This window comes from Lissotriton helveticus, chromosome 1_1 (genome assembly GCF_964261635.1).
Source record: "Lissotriton helveticus chromosome 1_1, aLisHel1.1, whole genome shotgun sequence".
Lineage (NCBI taxonomy): Eukaryota > Metazoa > Chordata > Amphibia > Caudata > Salamandridae > Lissotriton > Lissotriton helveticus.
In genome coordinates, this window is record NC_136057.1 from 1,370,447,693 (window position 1) to 1,370,474,246 (window position 26,554).

At 47.0% G+C, this 26,554-nt stretch overlaps 1 protein-coding gene across 3 annotated transcripts in view; it reads left to right on the forward strand.

Annotated features, from left to right (window-relative positions):
* KCNJ4 (potassium inwardly rectifying channel subfamily J member 4) overlaps positions 1-26,336 on the forward strand; it is a 763,549-nt gene extending 737,213 nt beyond the window's left edge. For all 3 annotated transcript variants that reach the window (XM_078683727.1, XM_078683732.1, XM_078683735.1), the window contains one exon: positions 23,378-26,336. In XM_078683727.1, coding sequence (XP_078539853.1) covers positions 23,378-24,665 — 1,288 coding nt within the window. In that variant the 3' untranslated portion in view covers positions 24,666-26,336. The remainder of the gene's footprint in view (positions 1-23,377) is intronic.
* Positions 26,337-26,554: the final 218 nt, after the last annotated feature.

Consider the following 26,554-nt stretch of genomic DNA (forward strand, 5'->3'; position numbering starts at 1 on the left):
CATTATTTGTGAACGTAAATATAACAAAAGTTCCAAATCTTTGGTCCTAATTTGTATATTGTGATTAGTACAAATCAATACATTTTTTAAGTAATTGAGCTTGCTCTTTTTAATTTTTTTAAGCACACCCTCCCTCCCGCCTTACCCCCCCAACACCCCCCCCAGAAAAAGGCAATTAGACTCTGTAAAAGAGTCTCTAGCGATGATGAGATGTTTTCTGACCTATGCTGTGCAGTTCTGACCTCATAAATAATAAAGTGAAAAAAAGGAAGTTGTTTCAATGCGGACAGGGGGAAAAGAAAAAAGAGGATTTGAAAAACCAGTAGTAGAAGCAAAGTAAGCCAAAAAAAGAGGAAGAGAAAGAAGAGAAAGAAGGAAAAGGAATAAATGAGCAATAAATAAAGAGAAGAGTATATTCTAGAGAGAAAAAGGAGGAAAAAAAAGGGGAAATGAGAAGGAAGGTCAAATTAGGTCAATTTTAGGCATAGTGTACCACAGATTATACAGCATAATAAATCCTTATTCTTTCCAAATTGCTTGGGCAGTAATCTTCCTAGCATAATAAAGACTCATGGTACTTTTAATCTTACATCATAATAATCCATATGGGTTTGTATCGTAGTTGTAGGCTACCCTTTAAGAAGGAAAAGAAAAGGGAAAAACATAAATATAATACAAAAACTAATACTAAAGAAGAAAATAATCTCATCTTTCCCTTAGATAGACCCTTACATCCATATCTAGCTAATTCAGGCTGTCGCGAAATTCTTTTGCTTTAATTTCTGATGTGAAGAATCTAGTTTGCCCCCCAATTATAATTTTTAGTTTGGCGGGGTTGTTAAGATAAGCCTGTGCTTTCTTATCAAGGAACGGTTTAATCAGTTGGCGTAGACGCCATCTTCGCTCCACTGTTATGTGGCAAAAGTCTGGTCGCACAAAGTATGTGATGGTGTCTCTATTGCGCCGAGCTTCAGGTCTTGCTTTATCTGAGATAGCCTGTCTTAAAAGAAAATTTCCAAAATAAACTAAAACTGCTCGAGGACAGCCACCCTGCTTAGTTGATGGTTTCAGAGTCAGTGGTACTCTATGAACACGTTGCACCTCAAGGTCCCAGTTCCAGGTGGAAAGTTCTGGCAATGTGTCACGAAAAAGTTGTATTATATAGGCCCGGATGTCTGCACCTTCGGCTTTTTCCGGGATGCCTAGCACGCGCAGATTATTACGGCGTGACCGATTTTCGGAATCTTCTAGTTTCCACCTGATATCCTCTAGTTCACCCTCGTGAGATCAGAAAAGTTCTCGAGTTGTTGTAGCTTCTGTCTCATTAGACATAATACGAGTTTCCATTTCCGTCATTCGATCATTAAAAGAGCTCACTGTTTTGGTAAGCTTGCGTATGACCCCCTAAACTTTTTGAATGGCAAGCTGTGCCTTACGGCCATCTTTAGAGGTCTCCTCTCGATGAGAGGCTATGGCTTGGAGTACTGTATCCATGACTGTATTTAAAGTAGCCCCAGAGTTCTCAGGGTGATTCTCAGGGTGATCTAAGGATACGTGTCGTATGGTGCGATGGGAATGACTCGGATTTTGATTTAAGGTCTGGGTTGATGGTGAATAATCCCAGGTTAGCTCTGGTGTTCCATGATAGCTTCTTTTTTTTTGAGAACAGTTCTCCGGCTAGCCTTAGGATCATTGGTTTTCGAGACCTGGTCACTATCTGTAGTCATATTGGACTCTGTGTCACCATCATCGTCATCCTCAATTTCATTCGACCAGGCAGCGTCCTCAGAAAAAGAATAAAAGTCAGTGGGGTCCCTATCGGTTTCCGCTGCCTCTGCAGATGACTCTATAACCGATGCTCCAGAGGAGCTTATGGCTTTAGGTTCGTTCTCTTCGAGGTTCACTTCAGACGCGGCTATGATATTGGTGGGAGTCAGGATCAAAGTGGCTGAGGGACCCCCAACGGGATCTATTATATTCGTTGCCTCTGAAAGTATCCCAACAGTATTGCCAGCGGATAGATCTATATTATCAATGACTGTCTGGCCAGTAGCGATAGTCGCATTTTCTTTAGACACCAGCGGCGTCACCTGAGCAACGTCTCGAGACCTCCGGGCTTCAACCCCAGACGGCGCAAGGAATGCCCCCCCAAGGTCATACGCCGCTGTTTCAGCATTCGTTATCAGCGAGTCCCACCCTAGGGGTGCAGACGCCAAACCCGTTAATGTATCCTCTATAATCAAAGTCCCCGAGTTGTTGTTATTGGAAATAAGTTGTGGGGTCATACCTTTTGCCTTGGTGTTCATCGCGGGCCGATCTGCAGCGTCTGTAGCAATCGCCATTGCACTCGAGGAGATCTCAGCAGGAGGAACCACAGTAGGAGCCAGGTCGGAAACAGCTTCGAATTCAAGCCGATCGCTATGGTCTAAAATGACGCCTCCGGCTTCCAAATCCTGAGTGAGCACCCAGCTGTACGTCCTTACTGCAGGATGAAGGGAGCTTCGGTGTTGTTTTTACCGCTGAAGCGTTCGGGGTTCTGCGGAGCAGCTCCACTACCGATGGTCCGGGTGAAACACCTGGTTGTTTTGCAGATTTTGACAAGGGTCCTACTACTGATACTCCCGCGTCTCCATCGCCGATAGATGCAGGGGCCCCTTGTTTGAGTAAGAGCTCCTTATCTCTAAGAGCTTGTTTCGCCGCCCTCGTTTTTGCAGCTGCGTCAGCCACCGCCGCAGAATTCTTCGGGGCCATAGCAGCGGGGTGCACGGGAATCGGCACGGGAGTCGGACCAGCAAGCGAGTGTCCGTTGGTGCTGCATTTACAAGCACGGCTCTAGGAGACCTTAGAACCCTTAGCACAGCAGCACCAATTAACAAGATGACGAGGGATAGCTGCGACTGCAACTCAGTCCTCCCTTCGTCTAGCACCTCTGCGGGTTCCGCCGCTCCCATGACAAACGCCAGGTACTTTATTTAGTTATTTTCCGGCGTGATGAGACTCGCAAGATGAACATCATAATGAATATTCTCAGCCTCCGCTTATTCCGGCTCGCCCCCTCTCCGCGCGGTCATTACTGCCAGCAGTGGTCAGAGTCCATCTCTCAGCGGCTAGCACGCCGCCGCCATCTTGCCCTCCCGAGTCACCAGCATCCAAGATCTGGTGAATTGATTCAGCAGCTAGCAGCAAGGCTGACTCAGTGCTATAGTAGGGGCGAAAGCCCGCCCAAGTCTTATGAAACAAGTCATTGACCTCAATGAAATTGGAGAGCTGCTTATTGACACGTTTTTCAGGTATCTTAGTAAATAGTGGAAGCCGCAAGATGGGATGATAATTTTCAGCCTTGGTGAGGTCCAACAAATGTTTTTTTAAGAGTGGGACCACCATAGCATGCTTCCACCAGGGAGCTATTTAATAGCTCACATAAAACAGGATGAACAACCTCCAGGCCTTAATCCAGGATGGAGAGAGATACTAGATCAAGCAGGGAGCCAGACTTGATGAAGGGTAGAGTAGGGTCAGATCTTCAGATTCGATGGGCTTGAGATTCAACAGCTTAGACCGGTCATCTGATGAATCGAAACAACACACACTAGGGCAAGGAAAGTCTCTGGCCGTAGCGGGAAAGGAGGCATAAATGTTTGCTACCTTTTCGGAGAAAAATTTAGCTAAAGCCTCTGATGGCGGGGTGGAAGCTGGGACTTGAGACAGAGAGGAGGGTGATTTGACAATAGAATAAAGTTCACGAGAAGAGCGTTGGACAGTTTGGATTGTGTTGATATAATAATCACGCCGAGATTGGTAAAGATGGCGAGGATAGGGTTTAAGATCCGCTAGGTAATCCGCTCTGCAGGCTGTATCATATGCTCTGCACTGCCCCTTGAGGAGGACCGGTTTTAGGATTTTTGGGGCCAAGGGCAGAAAGGGGAAGAATGATGCCCCCCCAAATTTTCTTTTGCTCTGGCTTCACAGGATGTGACATAAACAAAAAGTGACTTCGAAGTAAGTGATATTACGGTAAGTGACATTATAGCATATTACATCTCAACATCTCAACTGTTCCATATCATTGACGCTAAGGAAGCAACTTTACAAGAAGCAACTTCCCCAATACGAATATCAGTAAAATATATTTGCTGCTTCATTACCCATTGCTACTGTTCCACCCTCTGTCCCTAGCGCTTACAAGCTACAGTGCCTTCGTGCAAGCGCTATACAACTAGAACAGATGATTAAATAAAAAGCAATCAAGTCCGGCAGAACCTGCAGCTCTTCTGGTGAATGTTTACATTACACGTTTCATCAGAGCTCATTGTTTGTTGCGTTGCAGTCTACAGCTTGTACTCTTTTTGTTTGCTTTCAGAATGACTATTCTTTAAAACTCCAATGCAGTATGCACCATCGGTATTGCTTCACTACCTCCGAACAAAACCCTGTTGCTAGCCGCAAAGGAGGAGTGTATTTTTAGTCACAAAAGTCCAAAGGGGTTATAATTACAGGGCATCTGGCATAATTTTCACCATTATTGGGATTTGCGTAATTTAAACCCAACACATGTATGAAGCCTGGAGAGGAATTATAATAGAGCCGTTGTGGAATGAGTGGGGATGAACAAGTGGAGGCGCATAATGCTACCTTGGTCAAGGATCACGGAGCCTTTCTGTCTTAGTTGTTCCCTTTCTGGTTTGTGGATGGGGTGTTTCTCTCCTGGGTTGGAAGGCACCAGATGCTGTTGTTGTTGCATATACATGGAAGTGGACCTTTGCAGCCCATTTCCAGCTTTAACAAGACTTGTGGTGTTGCCATGCTTCCACTGGCCTTAAAGCACGGAAGGGAAATGCAAGGCTCCCTGCTTTCATAGTAAAAGGCAGCCATAATTGAGGTAAAAAGGCCTCCACCCAAGGGGCCCTGGTGTCACTGCACCTCCTGCACCAATGCCCCGACCAAGCCATACTCTGCCCAAAGCACAGCACCCACTTATGCGATGCCCAGTGCCAGTCTGCCGCCTTACCTTAGCAGCGTCTGAAATTAAACAAAGCCAGAGATCATGCCAAATGAAAGAAGTAGCACTTCCAAGACAGGCTATCTATATTTACAATCACTGCCTGACACGCAGTCCCTCTTCCAGTTCAGTCCCTTTTCCCCTGACCTTATGCTTGCCTTATTTTTTTGTTGTTGCAGTTTTATATAGCGCGGACTCGACCCGAAAGCATAAGAGCGCTATATATGAATACCAGTTGCTTTACAGACTGACACCACCCCCTCCTTCTAGTGCCAGATGCAGTGCACTGGGCAGCGGCCTAATAGGCCCATGCCTTGTACCCACCCCTGCCTCTGTGAGTGCTCTTGGTTTGGCAATCACCCAACAGAGCCATGTTTTTTTCCCCAGCAAAGTTAATTTCCTTTAAACAGTGCCCAACCATTGCTGTAACTCCCCAGTGCTGCATCCTTTCCTTAGCAGTTCCGAGACCGGACAGTGAGACCCTCTAACAGTAGTGAAACTTTTCTGCAGTAGCCGTACGGTGCCAGGGATGCCCTACAGCATAAGTTTCCTCCAGCAGGGTGAGATCTCAGCAGCATGTTGAGCTTCTTCCAGCAGTGCCCTCTAGGTGTATAAGTTCCCTTTGAGCTCCCTGTGAATCAAAGCTCTGCCCACCTGTCACTTTTTAGCGTAAGTTCACACCACCAGTGCCATCAGTGTGGGATTCGTTTCAACTGTGCCACATGCGTGTGAACTTCCTGTAGCACTGGCCTGTAGTTATGATCTCTTCCCCCTGTGCATTGTTAGTGATAGATTCCTCTAGCGCTGCTGTCCGTTTGAGCTCCCCTTGCTGTTTCCTATCAGGGTGACCTCCCAGAGCAGTGCCATGCCATTGTAAGATCCCTCCATGAGTGCACTAAGTGTGAGCTTCTCCCAGCAGTGCTCTGAGCGTGAGCTTCCTCCAGCAGTGTCCTCTGTGTGAGCTTGACCTCAAAGTGAGTTATCTCTAGCAGTGCCGTGCCAGTGAGAGCTTCTGTAAGTGGCCTGAGAATGAGCTTCTTCCCGAAATTCTCTTCAGTGTGATCTTCCTCTCCCCTGTGTCCGCACTGTGAGCTTCCTTCAAGAGTGTACTAGTGTACTAAGGCTGGGTGAGATCTTTCCATTACATATTTGACAGTTTGCCAGCTAGAGACTTCAACCTGCCGGGTGCTGTGGTGGCTCCCACGTTTAGCACAATCTATATTGATGATATGCCCGAACACTATTGGGAGGAGTGATAAGAATGTGAAGGGGGGTATTTGAAGGCACACTGTGGTACGCTTTGTGCTCACATTGACTGATACAAAAGGTGTGATGGCGCTAGGGGCGATGTTGAGGTACACTGTGGTGCAGTGTTGTTATTTGCTTTCCTGGCGACCTCTGCCCTAGCGCTGTAAGCACTAATGGTTCCATATGGGGCCTGTTTGGGGTTTCTGGGTCTGTTTGTTGGGGGATGTCTTGTCATGCTAGGCCGAGTTGGGGTTGGTCTGCTGTGGGTGGGGGAGGGAAGGTTCCTGAGAATGGGGAAATGTTATTGTACTAGTGCAGATACACTGAGTTCCTCGACACCAGGTTTTGGCACAGCTAATCGCACTACAGCTCAAGTTTGCGGCGAATGCGCCACACTACGTGACCGGATGCCACATACCCTCACTGCGCGCACTATTGCTGCTCTGTTAGGGCTATGGCTGACTGCATAGGAAACACGAATCCTGTCAGGCTTAGAGCGCTCACGTGGAATGTGCGGGGTCTCAATGACCACAGGAAAGTACGTAAAGTGCTCAGCTACCTGCAGCGACATCATGTAGACCGTGCCTTGATGCAGGAGACGCACCTACCTAATAATAGTACGATACTGAAATGTAGAGGCTTAGAGGGCAATGTAGCAGTAGCGGGATTCACAACACACGCCAGGGGGGTCATGACATGGGTTAACCCGAAGTCTAAATTAACGCAACAAACCTTAGGAGCAGATTTGGAGGGTAGATATGTAATCACTAGATGTACTGGTCTAGGGATGTATGACGTTACAACGCAGGCTATTACAACGCCTGCCTTTACAACGCGGTTTTTACATCGCAATCCATTACAACGCATAGCGCTTTGGGGCGCTGGATAGTGCATAGTTTAATTTACTATTCCAACTCCAGTCCCCGTGGACACTAGGGAAGGTGTTGGATAGTAAATTAAACTTATTCCCTATCCTAGAGCGCCCCCCAGCGCAATGCGTTGTAATGGTTTGTGTTGTAATGACCGCGTTGTAATGGTAGTGCGTTGTAAAAGTTTCGTTGTAAAGGTTGTTCACCACTGGTCTAGGCATGTCACTGGTAATCGTTAACACATATGGTCCCAATTTCGACTCCCCGAGTTTTATCAGGCCCTGGCGAGCAAAATTCGACGTTACGACTATAGCGACCTTTGGTGGGGGGGGGACAGAACCTCACTCTTGACCCTGCCCTTGATAGGTCCGCGGGCCCACATTGCAAACCTGCGGCTGCTGCCGTCGAATTGCAGGGTGCGATGACGTGCCTGGGCTTGGAGGACGCCTGGCGATACCGCAATCCACTACAGGGGGGCTACACCCACTACTCTGCGGACCATGACATACACACCAGGATTGACTATTGGCTAGTCCCTGCCCTCAAATTAGACATGATAGGTGGGTGTAGTGTACTCCCTAGGACGCTCTCAGACCACTCGCCTGTACTCTTGGAGCTGATAACTAGGAGCAAGTCCATCCCGCCATTCACTTGGCGGTTCCCGCCATATTCTTTACTAGATCCGGTGTTCAGGGGGGAAATTGCGGAGGCAATTGAGGTATTCATTGAAACTAACATAGGCTCGGTGGAAAGTTTTCAAACTGTCTGGGAGACTTTCAAGGTATATATACGAGGAGTGGTGATCTCCAAACACTCAGGCGTACTGAAAGCCATTCGAGCACGATTGGCAGAAATTGAGAAGCAGCTGGAAGCCCTGGAGAAGAGGCACGGAGAGAGTGCTAATAGTTGGGTGGGCGAGGAAATTAAAACGCTTCTGTCGGAATTCCACGACGAAGCTGACAGAGAAGTCAAACATATGGGAAAGTATGCCACTGCTAGAGTATATGGAGAACGTGATCGGCCAAGTGCGCTGTTAGCTAGGGTGATAGGGAGAGGGAGAAAACGACAACAAATAACAGAGTTAAAATCTGACACTGGGGAAACACTAACTGATCCGATTGACATAGCTACTGCTTTCAAAACCTACTATGAGAAGCTGTACACGACAGAGGGTGGGGACCTTGAGGACGACATTGAGGACTACTTAGTCCATATTGACATCCCCGTACTAACGGGTGCACACAGGGAATTCCTCATGCTCCCAATTGAGCAAGATGAAATCACTGACGCTCTGGTGAGCATGAAGTTTGGAAGCGCCCCGGGTGCGGACGGTCTGACGGCGGGCTTCTACAAAACATTTAAAGATCAGCTGATACCTCACTTGTGAGCTCTTTTTGACGATATATGTGTTGTGGGATGCATGCCGGTGAAGGACTGGACTTTTTAACAGTACCAGCGGTGCCAGGGAACAACACCTATAACCTTCATGGGATACCTGTTTCGGCGCACAAACTACAGAGACACGGGACACTTCCTTCGCCGTCAAAGATTCAAGGTTTATTTACTGCAGGGAACACAGAAGTCACAACAAGTACAACACGTGCAACTTGGGGAGACTGCTTCAAATTGGTTCTGTGGATCGCTCCTTTTATACAAAATTAACTCATAGGACAACATGGTACACAAAAGTTTACAACCTGGTTCCCATAATTATCCCCCAGAGGGGTCGCTTTGGTCACTTTGGTACACATAAGGTCCGGAACATAAGTGCGGAAACATTTGGCGGTTCCCAACTGTAAAAACCCATCTTCCCAACATTAGTGAATTCTAATCGGCAGTAAAACAGATCGAAATAGGGACAAGGACAGGTGCAGAGGAAGATGGAGACAGTGGGGGATTGAAAAGAGTGTGAAAGGGGAGGTATCGGGAAACACGAGATACAGGCATCAAAGGGACGTGCCTAATGAGATGCACGGCTGAGACAATAAACCGGACGGCAAGATGAGCCTCGAGCGGGGCCATCTGCCTTACAGTATCATCCCCCTCATCGTAAAAGATATTTACAAAGTACATGTGTCTTCCACAAATATCCTGAGAGTCCCAGGGTGACGAAGCGGACAGTGTCCGTTCGCTGGCTACTTGAGGGCAAGAGACAAAATGGATGCCGTATCTAAGATGGAACCCGTGGGTACAGATGAAAAACCCGCATATCAAACGAACGGTTTAAGTTAGCACAGCGAAACTGCGCACACTTACTAAACTCGTCATTTGCGGTTCTTAGATACCAGACTCGACCATATTCGTGCGAGTCGAAAACATCACTTAAAATTGTCACGGAACCTCAGACGCTCCTTTTGCCCTCATGTAGGCAAGCACTAGTCGGAATCATATTCGATATTCATCAGACCCTCGAGATGTTGCTGTAGCATAGCTCTGTCCAACCGAGACCCTTTGGTAACAGGTGGCTGTCTCATACACGTTGTAGCACAGAGGCCACATAAGGCAGGACCGCACTGTACGCAAAGGCAACACGTGAACAGGAACACTACAACGACTCCAATGATCGTCAGAATCTTCCAACCCCAAGTCGACATCAGGCCCCAAAACCATCCAAGTAGCGTCCAATCCCCTACATCCACGTGTATGGATTCGGAGATCTTATGCAACTTCGAGATGGCTTGATAGACAGTCGGAGCGTTATCAGGAATGAAAATACAGCAGCTCGAATGGATCACCTTACATACCCCACCTCGATCTGCTAAGATCACATCTAAAACCATACGGTTTTGTAACGTCATAAGTCTATCCGCCTGAAGTTCTGTGGTGATATTACCAAGGGCACTGGCAGTAATATTAGCTGTCGATTCTACCACTCGAGTCAACTGTCTCAGGTTCCTACTATTAACCATAGGTCCCCAAAATGGGAGGAAACCCTTGAAAAAGTCTCCTGCCTCTTGACCGGCAGTATCCTCTTCGCTAATTACGCCCCTCACAACTCTAGTTTTGTGATAATCTGCATCTACAGTAAACGTCGGAGGCAACAAGTTTGCGATAAAACATGAGCCCATGAAGTCAGAGGGCAACCATGCATATGCACGATCATGACAAATAAAGTATGTACCCTTGGCAGCCAAAAACACAGGGGACGAGACCATTGGCAAAATATAATTTTCAGTGCAAGCACTCTCTCCAAGTCGGGCTTTCGATCTACGGCCGCGACCTATTAAACAAAAATTACCAATGTGGGGTACGACCCATATCGGAGGCGAGCTTTTAAGCTGTTTTTCACCAGTGAACACACTATATTCGCCTCTACTTAGGACCCTTTAGGCTTGTACCTCTTCTTCAGGGATAAGCAAGGGATCATAGATATCGCTATCTAAATCCTCTATTGCTATAGACAAAGATTTTTGGTACGAGGTAGGACCAGAGTAGGGGGAACGTGGTTCTCGAATGGGGTGGAAACCCAGTGCGCTTCGAAACATTGTTTGAAATGCTCGAGCAGACCCTTGGGAGCTATACGGTAACACCAGATATGGAATTCCCTTATCCGTAGTATGTGGCATCAACCCACACACCCAACAATTAGTAGTGTTAACCACTAACTGATGCTGATGAAGGAGCTGAATAAAGGAATTGTTGCGGAATTCTGCACGTCTAGCCTGCTCGTGTTCAGGTAAGATGTGAAAAGAATGAGGAGAAACAGTGGAGGTGAGTTTAAAGTCAGGGGTAGGAGTAGGTATGATAGAGGGCAAGAAGTAAGACATCGTGTAATATACTCCACCCGCCAATAACGCAGAAACAGTCACAAACAGTACGAATATTTGGAACACAAAACATTTGGTACGACTGAGTTGCTGCAGCTTGAATCTTTGTGCTTGAGCTCTTTCCAAGTCCATCAGCTTTGAAAATGCCATTTCCTATGACCGTCCGCAACGTTTCTTGACGCACTTCGTTCTGTGTAGCAATAGTCAATTCCTAGGAGTTCCCAGGAACCGACGGTCTTTAACCTAGCGTCAAGACCTACTAACCAGGAGGAAGTACACGCGCGGCCCTACGGTCTTTATTTCACAAATATATATATATGAAAACAATGTCTCTCAGCTGTGGAAACAAAAATGTAAGGAACAAAGCTCAATGAATATGTACAAAATAATTACAATAGAATGAGTGTTCAAACTGATCATGGAAAACGGGATAATGCATTTGTCAAGGGACAGAACGGGGTTTTTTATTAGTCTTTAGTGCTGGATCTCAAAAAATATCGGGTTTTCCCAGGACGTGTCTGTTCGTTAAACAAAAGATCCGTTGAAGGGACAACGCCCTGTTGATCAGCTGAATGTTCTGGTCTTGAGTCTTCTGATGACAAGTGTTCAATAATGCCTTTTTGCTGCACTGAGGATTCTCCGACAGGTTGTGCGTCGCTGAAAGGTACAAACGCCGACAATCTTTCGGTTTCAGTTGATGCAATGCTTTTCCTCACCCACGAGTCTGCTGGCAACGGAATGGGGACTTTCTTGGTATGGGTGGCATGCACCCAATTTTTCCGCCCTTCAAGACGAACTGCAGTTCTCGTGGCAAGGAGGACCTGATAGGGTCCAGTGAACCTGGGATCCAAATTGTTCTTGCGCGAAAAATTTCGCGTTACCACCCAATCTCCGGGCTGGAGCTGGTGGCCTGGACCCTCCGTCTGCGTCGGCAATGCTTCGTGAACCTGTTGGTGAATTAACCTCAGTTTAGCAGTCAAGTCATAAAGATAATCGATCAACATTGGATACTCAAGTTCACAAAAGGCACCCGGTCTAGGGACCCCCCAAACATTGGCAGGACGACCGAACACTATTTCATAGGGACTGAGCCCTACTCGGGAGTGTACAGTTGCCCTTGTTGACAGTAATGCTAAGGGTAAAGCGTCAGGCCACGAAAGACCTGTCGTAGCCTGAATTTTTGCTAGTTTTAGTTTAAGGGTGCCATTGTACCCTTCAACCAAACCGGCTGACTGAGGATGATTGGCACTATGAAATTTCTGTACAATCCCTAACCCGCGACACACACTCTTCATCACGCTCCCAACAAACTCACTTCCGTTGTCTGACCACACAACCCGAGGCATTCCGTAGCGGGAAAAATACTCTTTGAGTAAAATTTTTGCCGTGGATAAAGCCGTATTATCCTTAAGGGGGTAGGCCTCAATCCACCTAGAAAATGCACACACCACAACCAGCACATACTTCAAATTATTACATCTCTCCATGTGGATAAAGTCCAACTGGATAACTTCGAAAGGGTACGCAGGAGGGGCAAAATGGCCAGGTGGAGTGGGAGTGCCCTTACCAGGATTGTGCATCAAACACACCATACAATTCTTAACCAAGCGTTCAGCACATTTCGTAATACCATCATTCTTCCACACAGGAAACAGCAATTTACAGATACCTTTCGCGCTAATATGTGCTAACCCATGTGCCATAGTCACAACAGCCAGCACATATGCATCAGGCAACATCCATCTTTTCTGTTCCGATAAATCAGTCCAACAACCATTCGCATCCAACTTTCCCGTACTTTCTTTCCACTTCGCCTTTTCAGTCTCGGTGGCCTCATTCTGAATTGCTTTCACACTCTCAATAGTGTTCTCACACATACTTGATTCTGCAGGCCACCTAACCGAACTCGTCACATACATTCGAGTGCTAAGGTTCCGGGCAGTCTCTTTAGCAGTCTCATCCGCAAACGCATTTCCACGACCCACATCGTCCGTTACTTTCTGATGTGCGCTACATTTGATTATGGCCACCTGTTTAGGCAATGTGAGTGCATCTAAAAGATCATTTACAAGTTGTCCATGTTGAATCTTCGTACCATGTGACGTAAGGAATCCTCTCTCTCTCCACAGTCGTCCAAAACTATGTGCCACACCAAACGCATACTGGCTATCTGTAAACACATTCACCCGTTTATCTTTAGACAACACACACGCTCTCGTCAAAGCAATTAACTCAGCAGCCTGAGCCGAATTTTGATTTAATCTTGCACTTTCCACAATCGTTCTCAATGTAACTACAGCATACGCAGTCGTCACATCACCGTTCGGCAACTTGAAACAAGAACCATCCACATACAAAGTACCATCGGGATCTGTCAATGGAGTATCTTTTAGGTCAATGCGACCCTTGGTTTCCTCTTCAGTTTTGAGATAGCAGTCATGTACTGCTTCACCACTTGATTCTGTGTCGATCGGCAGCAATGTTGCTGGATTCAACACATTACACCGTTTTATCCGTATATGACTGGCCAGCAACGTCAACTCATATCCAGACAATCTTGCGCTCGTCAGATGTTGAGTTTTCGTTCGGTTCAATAGAGTGTCGACTGCATGCGGAACCATTACCGTGAGCATATTATCCATGACTAGACCTGCGGACTGTCGAATGGACGCCGCAGCTGCCGCTGTTGCCCTTAAGCAACTTGGCAAAGCTCTTGCTACTGGGTCTAAAGTCGAAGAAAAGTAGGCACATGGGCGTTGCTTACCACCAAAAGATTGTGTCAAAACACTCAACGCGCAACCATCCCTCTCGTGAACGTATAGTGTAAACGGCTTACTGTAGTCAGGGGTACCCAACACAGGAGCCGAACACAACGCATCACGCAATTCCGAAAAACTTTTCTGACATTCTTCAGACCAAGGTACTGGGGATGAAACATCTTTGCACGTAAGGGCTATCAATGGTTTCGCTAACAATGACAAATTTGGAATCCATTGTCTGCAGTAGGACGTAATACCTAAAAAGGCACGAACATCTCTCTGGGTTTTTGGCACAGTCATTCGGGAAATCGCTGCAATTCTCTCTGGGGTCAACCTTCTCCCTTCTTTTGACAATAAGTGACCTAGATAGGTAACTTCTTGACAACAATACTGTAGCTTTGAAGGCGATACCTTGTGGTGCAAGTCATGTAGATAGTGCAATAATGATACTGTAGCCGTTTTGCAAATGGCCTCCGTATCAGCTGCCACTAAAAGATCGTCAACGTATTGAATCAAAGCTGCACCTTTAGGCAATACAAAGGCATCAAGCTGACCTTTAAGTGCTTGGCTGTAGATTGACGGACTCTCACAGTAGCCCTGTGGAGCGCGTTTTAGCCTAAAACTGCGACCTCCTAATGAAAATCCAAATAGGTCTCTGCTTTCCTCTGCAATTGGGATGCTAAAGAAAGCATTTTTTAAATCGATCACTGTGAACCAGGAGGCAGATGCCGGAATCATTGTTAATAAAGCCGTAATGTCAGGGACCACAGGAAATTGCGGAACCACTATTTTGTTTACCTCTCTCAAATCTATAACAAAACGATACACAGGAGGTTTAGTTGGGTCAGTTCGTTTCAGAATTGGCAATACAGGGCTATTGCACACGTTTCCACGAGTTTCTTCAACAACACCTTTTCCAATGAGATCATGAACGATTGCTAACAGCGCTCGTTCGCCCTCAAGAGAAATACGATATTGAGGTAAACGCGGTAATCGCGCATTTGGTTTCAAATGAATCACATAGGGTGGAATGTCTAACAGGCCCACGTCATTGGGACCTGTGGCCCATAGAGACGCAGGGAGGGAACTCAATTCCGGTGGGAATTTATCAACCGATAAATACATGGGAGAGATCACTCTCCTTCCCAATGTAAGCTCCACTCCTTCGGGGGAACAATACAATGTTGCATATAATCGTTTCAACAAATCCAGACCCAAAAGATTTTCACCACAACCTGTAGATAGAATCAGTGGAGCGGTTAGCTCACAAGGTCCAATCATAAGAGGCAAAGGATTAGAGACTGGGTTACTAACAGGGGCGCCAGAGAATCCAACGGAAACATTCGTTAAGCCAGACAAAGGTGCGCCAGGGAGTTTTGAATGCATGATGGAACTTTTCGTCGCACCAGTGTCTAACAGAAAAGGCTCAACTACACCCGATGTAGTCACTGCAACGTAAGGCCCACTCTGATCGACCGGAACTGACACTACTCCCTCTCTTTGTCGTTGGCTGTCCTAGTAATGGTCATTTACAACAGTCTCGTGCTCTACGTAATAATCATCCACATTATACTGTGCAGATCGAACTGACCCCGCATTTCGCTGGTCAAAGTAATTATTTGCATCTGATTGATTTTGATAACGATCACTCTGATTGTGGAATGAACCACGACCTCTACCACGTGGTGCCTGTTGAGGACCACCACCACGGTTTCCTCGTGTCGACACACCATTCAGGCGGTCCCGTAAGGCAAGACAATCATATTTTAGGTGTCCCTCTTTCCTACAATATGCGCACTGATTATACCCAAGTGAAGATCTGGAATCAAAGTTGTCAGAGCGCGGCTGTGTCCTATCGGGCTGTGCTCGTGGTCGATACTGCTGTTGTGAATCATTTTGGTTTGATCGTGGAGGATATGCTTGCTGCAACAAAACCTTCGTTTTGAGCTCCTTAGTTTTCTTTTCTACACGATCACTTTCTTCCTTTTCCCTATTCACATAATACTGGGCCGTTGCTAGTATTTGCGCAGGGGTTGAAACTGCCCACGCACTTTCTGAATTCTTTAGTTTGTTGCTTAGTTCAGGCAGCAAATTTGACACGAATTTGTCAACGAATAACCGCTGGCCTCCCTCAGCGCCCATGTCCTGGCCGCTGTGGTCGACAAACGCTTCCTCAAACCTTGTAAAGAAATCTGAGACACTCTCGTCTTTCTTTTGCTTACAAGCTGATAACTTATCCCAGTTCACCTTCATCGCTGGCATGAGAGTTTTCATGAGCGTAATGATTTTCTGAGGCAAATCCAAGATCAACTGTTCAGGCTTGGCCCCACCGACTTGTAATGCATCAGCTGCTAGCAGTGCAACCCAATCACCCCCTAATTCAACTGCATGATCGGCTTGACGAATTTTAGCCCAAACTGGTTGCGGTACAACATTGCCAAACAACATGTCGATGTCGGCAATATTCATAATAGAAGCTTCTATTAGTTGTGATAACTCCTTATAATAACCAGCCGGATTTTTACGCGGATCGGGTAAGGATTGCTTCACTTGCAAAACTTCCGATCGTTTCCATGGAAGATGTATCCACACCCTTCGAAAATGCGGTAGCACCACAGGGTTCGCATTAGGATCACCAGGCACCCATAGTGGCGGAACTTCTCTCATGGGATACTGACCAGGAACCGCTTTCCAGTTCTCAGTGGTATCATCTAATGTCACCCGAGAATGTGCTGTGGATCTGAATGCTAATAAGCGTTCCACTGCACGTCGTACATCGTCTCCTATAATCATACCGTTCGAAAAGTGACTCTGAAGTTCAATTATGTCGGACGGTACATCATCTACATCATTATTGTACCATTCTTCCCTCAAAAAGTTACACATCTCCTCAAATACGAATCTCTGCGTAGGCTCATTAAACTGAGAAAACGTATCAAAGACTACACGTGGAGTGTAATTAGCAGGATGTCTTATCCACCTATGTGCCATTGTTACTAACGTCTCTTTCTCCCTACCACTAGGGATCTGACTCCGTCTCTGAGGAGTTTCAGATGAATCAGACGAAAATAACGGACCAGAAAGAGGTGAATAAAGAGTAGCAACAGAGTTAGGAACACGCTTACGAACAGAAGGGGAAAGAAAAACAGGGGCAACAACACTAGAGGTGAAGGAAGGCATAGTAGGAACGGACAAGATAGTCGGAGTAGCAGAAACAACAGTCTGCGAAGGTACAGGTACAGGAGCAGTAGGAACAAGAACAGGTGGTGGAACAAACGTAGGGTTAACAGCGGGCTGGCCCGCAGCCGCTGGAGCAACAAGAGGAACAACAGGAGGAGCTATAGGAGGAGCTACAGGAGCAGTAGCACCCTGTACATAAGGAGGTGGTGATTTCATCAAGTATGATAACAAGGAATCCTCCTTCAAATCTTCTTCTTTCTTTTCTAGATTATTCGGTAAAACTGGGTAACATTTATCTATTTTCATGTGATGCAATCTAGTAGCGATTTCCATATCTTTTTCTTCTTTGTCTTGTCTACATTCTTTTATAGCTTGCATTACAGGAACGAACTCTTGTTTTTGATTCTTTTTAAGTTGTTTGATTTCTTTCTGCTTGGCCTCTTTACGCCATATCCGAAAGGAATCAAACATAGCTGGCCTAGCTTTCTTTAAAAATAATTTAGCCTCAAGATTATCTAAAATCGAAAGTTCAAAAGTTCCATGTGGCGGCCATCTAAGGTCACCGTCTTTCTTTGTATAGCGGATCCAGTAATCATTATATATTATAGGACCCACCCCATGTCGACTATAAAGATCATGTATCGGAGTTCCAACTGGAGGTATCGGACATGAGTCCTCCAACCGGGAATCCATTGCGCAACATTTGAAAATACGAAACAAATCACTATGGCTAGGCATCGTGCACACTAACCTAGTATCAAACTTCAAGGATTACCGAAGCAATAAAACCTCGTGTAAGTCAAAAACCCTCGGTTTTTGGCAATTGCAACTGTCAAAAAAAATACTAAGAACCAATACTAAGAACCACAAATGCAATGGAACCATGCAATACAACAAAGCCTTAAGGCTATTACAAAGCTCGGAGAGCTAACCACAAAGCCTGAGGAGGCTATTACAAAGCTCAGTGAGCTATTACCACAAAGCCTTAAAGGCTAACCACAAAGCTTTCAAAAAGCTAGAACAACCACTAAGGACTGGGAGCGACCCACAAATACTTAACTCAGAACTTCAATGGCGTCACCAGGAAGGCCCGTCTATCGTCTCGCTTGTACATAAGGTCTACGCCGGGCGTCGAAGACAGGTCGACAGTCAGGGCATCGGTCCATTGCAGCCGTCAGGAGGCGGGAATCTTCGCAGGGAAAAACTTCGGGCCACTTATTTCGATAACAGGATCGATGAAGCGGGGTGCACCTTCCCTCGGAGATTTCACACGAAGTTCCTCACGATCATCAGGCTTTGGACCGGACCGGTACCGCTGAAGTCGCCCCACGTTGGGCGCCAACTGAAGGACTGGACTTTTTAACAGTACCAGCGGTGCCAGGGAACAACACCTATAACCTTCATGGGATACCTGTTTCGGCGCACAAACTACAGAGACACGGGACACTTCCTTCGGCGTCAAAGATTCAAGGTTTATTTACTGCAGGGAACACAGAAGTCACAACAAGTACAACACGTGCAACTTGGGGAGACTGCTTCAAATTGGTTCTGTGGATCGCTCCTTTTATACAAAATTAACTCATAGGACAACATGGTACACAAAAGTTTACAACCTGGTTCCCATAATTATCCCCCAGAGGGGTCGCTTTGGTCACTTTGGTACACATAAGGTCCGGAACATAAGTGCGGAAACATTTGGCGGTTCCCAACTGTAAAAACCCATCTTCCCAACATTAGTGAATTCTAATCGGCAGTAAAACAGATCGAAATAGGGACAAGGACAGGTGCAGAGGAAGATGGAGACAGTGGGGGATTGAAAAGAGTGTGAAAGGGGAGGTATCGGGAAACACGAGATACAGGCATCAAAGGGACGTGCCTAATGAGATGCACGGCTGAGACAATAAACCGGACGGCAAGATGAGCCTCGAGCGGGGCCATCTGCCTTACAGTATCATCCCCCTCATCGTAAAAGATATTTACAAAGTACATGTGTCTTCCACAAATATCCTGAGAGTCCCAGGGTGACGAAGCGGACAGTGTCCGTTCGCTGGCTACTTGAGGGCAAGAGACAAAATGGATGCCGTATCTAAGATGGAACCCGTGGGTACAGATGAAAAACCCGCATATCAAACGAACGGTTTAAGTTAGCACAGCGAAACTGCGCACACTTACTAAACTCGTCATTTGCGGTTCTTAGATACCAGACTCGACCATATTCGTGCGAGTCGAAAACATCACTTAAAATTGTCACGGAACCTCACCGGAATCACTGAGGGAAGCTATCATAGTCAATATCCCCAAGCCGGGTAAGCCCAGGGAGGAATGTAGCTCATATAGACCCCTGTCTTTGCTGAATGTAGATGCCAAACTGTTTGCTAAGATTTTGGCCACTCGACTGGCTCTCTTGGCGCCTATACTGGTAGCTCCGGAACAAGCTGGTTTCATTCTGAGCAGGAACCTGACATATAACATCCGAACGGTATTGGGCACAATGCAACATGTACGCCAAGATAGGAAGGCTCTAGCGGTTTTCCTAGATATGGAAAAGGCCTTCGATTCGGTGGAGTGGACGTTTATGAGGATGGTCTTACGACGCATGGGACTCGGGCAGCCTTTTCTACAGATGATAGGGGCTCTATACTGCAGACCACGGGCTCGAATTAGAATTAATGATCTGGTGACGGACTCCTTTCTGATCACTAGAGCCACCAGGCAGGGGTGCCAACTCTCGCCTCTCCTGTATGCAGTGGTGGCAGAGCCTTTGGCTTGCGCCCTAAGGGAATACCATGGCAACGAAGGCGTGTGCTTTCCGAACTACAAGATAGTGGTGTCAATGTACGCGGACGATACATTGCTATACGTCCGCGACCCTGATAACAACCTGTCTTCAGTCCTAAGGGAAGTGGTCCGATTTGGCACGTTATCGGGACTCCGAGTCAATTGGTCGAAGTCGCTTGCATTTCCCTTGACCCCTATCACGCAGCTTACCGACATGGAGTACCCACTCACTTAGACCACGGACCCAATTAGATACCTGGGGGTTCACCTACATACGGACCCAGAGACCATATTTAGATCAAACTACGGTACTGCTTTCAGTAGGCTGGATGACGACGTGACTGCCTGGTTCAAACTTCCGCTCTCTCTCTTAGGGCGGATTGCCGTAATGAAAATGGTAGTGCTCCCCATATTTTTATTTTTATTTATGACCATCCCGATGGTACTTCCTAAGATATTTTTCCAGCGACTGCAGCAGGTGATGACGAAGCTTGCGTGGGCGGGCGGTCAACTTCGTGCGAAATGGTCACTTCTAACTCTGCCGTACAGAATGGGGGGTCTAGGTGCACCGGACCTGGAGCTATATTATCGAGTAGCGCAGGCCGCTCATTTGCACACATGGGTGCATGGGAACCGAGACATACCGCACGTTAAACTGGAAACCCTCTTTGCTAGTCCTCTCTCCCTCTCACACACGATTTTTGAACCAACTGATCGTAGGACGGGGAATCTAGACTCACTAGCAGCTACGAATCATGCGTGGCATAGTCTCCTTCAGAGGTAAAACGGAACTCTGCTGTACTCCCCTATTATGCCCATTGACTGGACTAGATGGTTGCCGCCGCTACGAGAGAAGGGAGTGATAGTCGAAATGCTGAAACTCAAAATAGCGACGGCTGGGGACCTGTTCCAGGAAGGAGTGGTTAAGACTTGGGAGCAGGTGGTAGCTGGTATTGATGCGCCATCACTCTTGACGCGTTTCCAATACTTCAGAGTTCGACATGCTCTTTCGGACCTTCTAGGGGGCGACATGGCGGAACCACCAGAAGTACAAGAACTCACGTATGTCATAAAGGCGACATCACCGCAGAAGCTGCTATCTCACTTATACAATCTATCACAATCACACAGGGAACATACATACACCAAAGCGCGATTGGCTTGGCAGTCAGACTTACAAACGGTATTAGATGACGACACTTGGGGATATTGCTGCACCAACACCAGAAAAAATTCGCTGAATGGCCGACACAGATTGGTACACTTCAAATTCCTAAATAGGGTATATTACACACCGGCTAGGCTTTTCAGATATGGTCTCCGTACCACAGTGGACTGTGAGAGGTGTCATGCTCCGGACGCTGCTTTTTTACACCTAGTGTGGCTATGCCCGGGGATAAGTGATTTCTGGATCAAGATTTTTGAGGAAATTAGAACAGTTACAGAAGTTGTCATTCCCCCAGACCCTATGATAGCATTATTAGGTTACACCAAACGACTTCCGAGAGCAGTCCGCAGGCTTGCTGACATGGGGTTTTTAATTGCGCGCAGAGTAGTAGCATGCTGCTGGATGAGAGGACCAAAGCAGACACCTCAGAGATGGGCACATGACATGTTGTACTGCTGTACACAATCCGAGAACTATAGTGAACTCCTTCCCCCAACCAGTAGACCCAAGAACTTCTGGGGGCTTTACCATACTTATCTGGCGGCACAGGCGGACAGCACTGCTGCGGCCGGGCCTAAGAAAGCTGGACGCTAAGTCTGACATACCTGGAACGTTGAGCACTCTTTTGATTTAGGGACCTTGCGCTGTGAATTTTGACACTGGAGTTCCCTGGCGCTACTTGGATAATGTAAGTCTGCAAACATACGTACTTTCAACGCCGCCTGCCCTAATGAACGGGTTGTTAGCTAAAAGGCTGTGTAATCATTGGAAACCGTGAGGACAGGTGTCTGATGCTAAGTGGATATGCTGCACAATTGGTGGGTGGGGGAGGGGTATGTTAGTAAGACTGTATCTTGTATCTGAAAGTTCTATAAATAAAATAATAAATAAAGAGTGTACTAGTGTAAGGCTCCCCGACAGGGCCCTCAGCAGTAGGCCAGTGTGAGCTTCCTCTAGCAGTGCCGTCGGTTTGTGCTTACTCCCATCAGCACGCCCGTTTGACCTTCCTCACTGAAATGCTTCGCCAGTGTGAGCTTGATCTAAGTCTGTCCTGTAAGTCTGGGCTTCTTGGTATTATTTTAACACTGTAAGTTCCTCCTGCAGTGCTTTCTTGGTGAAAGCTCCATGCCAGCAATGCTCTATTAGTGTGATCTCCCTGTCAGAAGTGCCCTGTCAGGGTGAGCTCTATTTCAGCTCTACCCTTTCAGTGTGAGCTTCCCGCAGCTGTTGCCTGTCACTGTGAGCTTCCTCCAGCAGTGTTTTTCCAATCGGAACCTTCTCCTGCAGTTTTCTGCCAATCAGAACCTTCTCCTGCAGTGTTCTGTCAATCAGAACCTTCTCCTGCAGTGCTGTTAGTGAAGATTCTGGCATTGTGTTACTGTGAACTTCCTCCAGCATTGCCCTCAGTGTACGTTTTCTACAGAATGTCCTCAGTGTGAGCTTCCCCAAGCCCATGTGATCTTCTTCAGCAGTGCCCTACCAGTGTTCACCCCTCCCCCATTGCCTTGGCCTTGTTCATTTCCTCCTGCAGTGCTCTCTGTGTGATTTCCATCAGCAGTGCCTTGTCACTGTGAGTTCCTTCCTGTAGCTATGCCCCGGCAGTGTAAAGTTTATCCTGCAGTGTCCTTTGAGTGTGAGTGCTCATGGCTTGCTTTTGCTTCGACTTTTGGGAGTTTTCTTCAGTCCACGTGATTTCTTCCAGAAGTTTGATCTTCCTCTGAGCAATACACTGCTATTGCTATAAGACACAAGTTCTGCACGTGTTTTTTCCTAACCGGTGGCAGTGTGGGCTCTTCTAGCAGTGAAAGCTTCCTCCAGTAATTCCATGTCAGTGCTACAGGCCTCAAGCAGCACGAGCTTCCTTTGGCAGTGCCTCATCGGTGCTATATGGCCTCAGCAGTGATTCCTAAAGCAATGCCCTGCCAGTGCTGTAGGGCTCCTGCAGTGTGGCATCCTATACGCTATACATTGCATAGCAAACAAACATATTTTTATATATATATACAACACCCATATATATGTACACGTTTGCTTAAAATGTTTATATCTGATGTTGTCTGTATATATCTATATATGTATATATATTTAGATATAGCTATATATACACATATACAAAGTCAGATGTAAATGTTTTATGCACATAGCACGTCTTTGCAATGGAAAGTAGCTGGATAAATTAATGTGACTGGCAAGGTGTGGAGTCTGTTGGCTCCATATACTTTCAGCAGCTTTGAGGGTGGGGCACAAGGAGGGGGGGGGGGTTAGGGCAAAAAGTGGTGTGGCATGATCCGCATCTACCCTCGCTCTAGATATGCCAGTGCTTTCTCTTTTCATTGTAAGCTCGCTCCAGGAGTGCCAACAGTGTGAGTTTAATCTTAGCTGTGATCTATCAGTGTGAGCTTCCTGAATTTGTGCTCTGCCAGTATGAGGTCTCACCAGCTATGCCCTATCAGTGTAGGATCCCCGGAGCAGTTACCTCAGTGTGAGTTTTTTCCTTATCCCCCAGGAGTATCCCATATTCCCTAGGTCTGTATCCCCCTGTGGTGCTCGTTATCCATCCCACTCTTGACCAACTTTCTCTTTCTCTCTTTCTGTCACCCCACCTCCAGGTACAGCATTGTTTCGACAGATGAGCAAGGCCTGCAGATCTCCACCTTAGACACTAACGGCTACTGGAACGGACACCCGCTTTCGTCTGGCCGCCGCTCTCGGCGCAACCGCTTTGTCAAGAAGAACGGCCAGTGCAACGTCTACTTTGCAAACTTGAGCAACAAGTCTCAGCGTTACATCGCTGACATCTTCACCACGTGTGTGGACACGCGCTGGCGCTACATGCTGCTTCTCTTCTCTGCAGCTTTCTTGGCCTCCTGGCTCTTCTTCGGCTTCCTCTTCTGGGGCATCGCCTTCCTACATGGCGATATGGCTGTAGGAGGCGGCTTACCCAAGCCTTGTGTCATGCACGTCAACAGCTTTGTGGAGGCCTTCCTCTTTTCAGTGGAGACCCAGACCACCATAGGTTATGGCTTCCGTTATGTGACAGAGGAGTGCCCCCTCTCCATCATGGCCGTAATCGCCCAGTCTATCCTGGGCTGTGTCATTGACTCATTCATGATTGGTACCATCATGGCCAAGATGGCAAGGCCCAAGAAGCGGGCTCAGACACTGCTCTTCAGCCATCACGCTGTGGTGGCCATGCGTGATGGCAAACTTTGCCTGATGTGGCGGGTGGGCAATCTGCGCAAGAGCCACATTGTGGAGGCTCATGTTCGTGCCCAGCTCATCCGCCCACATGTGACTGCTGAGGGTGAGTACCTACCGGTGAACCAGCGGGACCTCAACGTGGGCTATGACATTGGCCTTGACCGCATCTTCTTAGTCTCACCCATTGTAATTGTTCATGAGATCGACGAGGAGAGCCCCCTTTACAGTGTAAGCCGTGACGCCCTGCAGGGCCAGGACTTTGAAATTGTGGTCATATTGGAGGGCATGGTGGAAGCCACTGCCATGACCACGCAGGCCCGTAGTTCTTACCTAGCCAGCGAGATCCGGTGGGGACACCGCTTCGAACCTGTGGTCTTTGAGGAGAAGAAACACTACAAGGTAGACTACTCACGCTTTCACAAGACATATGAGGTGCCAAACACGCCGGTCTGCAGTGCTCGCGAGCTACAGGAAAGCAAGATCGCTGTCCTGCCCTCGCCCAGCGCCTTCTGCTATGAGAACGAGCTGGCACTCCTGAGCCAGGACGAGGATGAAGAGGAGGAGGCTGGGGCAGCTACATCCCAGAATGATGATCTGAGGCGGGCACTAGAGCTTGGCAGTCACATGGAACTAGATCGACTACAAGTGTCCATCCCGTTGGACAACATCTCCTACCGACGAGAATCAGCCATTTAGAAAGACTTTCACCTTAACAGAAGGTTTGAGGGTACCAAGTATGTTCCCATGACCTGAACTAAACCCTTTCGAAAAATGGTGGTGGGAGCGCCATCTGTATACTTTGCACATGCGTTCAGTCTGGATTTCAGGAATAGTACATTTCTGTATCTGGGATAATTTTGCACTGGGTCACCCTCGTCTTGGGGATATCACTATGCCTGCTTCCAATTTTAGGGCCAGTAGTCCTACAAGACAGAAGAAGGTGGGATAGTGATAGTGGGGGATTCTAGGTCAAATTTGCACTTTATTTTTGAGACTGAATGATTACAGGAGAAGAATTCTGCTTCTGGGAAGGTGGCATGGAAAGAAATGGTGGCAACTGAATACTCTCTCAGCTCAGAGAGGCAGACTGGCTGAATGGGTTTCGCTAAGTTGCCAATGTGGCCAGAGCCTCCAAACTGCCAGAATGGCTGAGTGTCGGGCCACTCACATTTCAGACCTACATTTAGCATGTGGCTGACTCTGCCACCAGTCCAACTGCCAATTGGAAATCTAATTTAAATTACCTGTCACCATTTTGTAAGGTCTCGCAATTTCTCTTTGGGGAGTAACCAGTTACTCAGGCTGATAATATGGCGAGTCAAAGCAATTTCTATGTTGGGTCTCCCTGTTTGCTCTGCAAATATCAGTGGATGAAGGACTTCCAACCCACACTTTCAAGGCAGGTTCCCCAATACTTCCACCAAGGCACTCTGAACTACAACCAGCGCAGAAGAGACGGCATCTAAATGAAGATCAGTCGTACGAGGAATATGACCAGGAGGAGCCTGGTGGGCGAAAGGGGCACATGGTGGGTTGAGAGAGGGCGCAAGCATCCATGTTCCAGTTGCCTGCTTCTATATGATATATTGTACATAGCCGTGCAAGGACTACTAAATAAAATCTACATCTACTTCTGTGTGAGGGTGATGGGGCATGCTTTCTGTCTCTGTCGAAACAAACGCAGATCATGGAATGATAATAGCTTTAAATTCCCAAAAGCTGTCCCCATATGCCTTTACCCCAATCCTTTATCTGCCCTAAACTCAACCATTAACATATTGGCTTCATCCACCCCACCCTCTACCCCCACTCTTCTCATTGTTTAATTCCATGCAGTTCCACAAAATCCCAAATCCCAATTCGTCTCCCTAACCTCAGTTCATCAGATATGCGAACTTCAAACCGACAGCCTTCCAGGGCCCTCTCCTGAACTGTTTACAGCCTCTCCCCTTATTAGTTCCTCACCCCGGAACTTCACATATCCTAATCTAAGTCCACCACTTTACCTAATCTCAGGCCTTCACAGACTCTAATCTCAGTACCCCCCAAAGTGTAACCGTAACCATAACTACCCTGTAACCTCTGCCCCAAAAAGCTCGAGTCCTCAGACCTCCACAGTCCCTCAATTCTACACAGCCTGCATCTTCAACCCCTCACGGTAACCTCTCCCTCCCCCCTGCACAACCTTCACACACTCCGAGCCTGTAAACGAAGTACCTCCAATGCCGGATGAAACCTTGTGGAGGCACCTGGTAGTCAAACTATCTCCCCCACGCCGCCCCTCAAATTATCTCCAAATACGTCGGCCGCTAGATAAAGATGTCAACATCACTACTGTGCATTATAGATATGTATCTTGTCCCATTTTTTTTTTTTTTTTTTTTTTTTATTTTTTTTTCAAAAACCTTTATTACACCTTCAATTCACACAGCGAAATGCCTACAACCCGCATGGGCTGGCCGCTATAGTAGTGTGTATGAGACAAGATATACGAGTACAAGTAAAATAGCATTCGTAAACATTCCAACATCATGTCCGTTGCTGAAAAGAAAGGGTGCGTTATAAGCGAAATTAATACTCGTGAG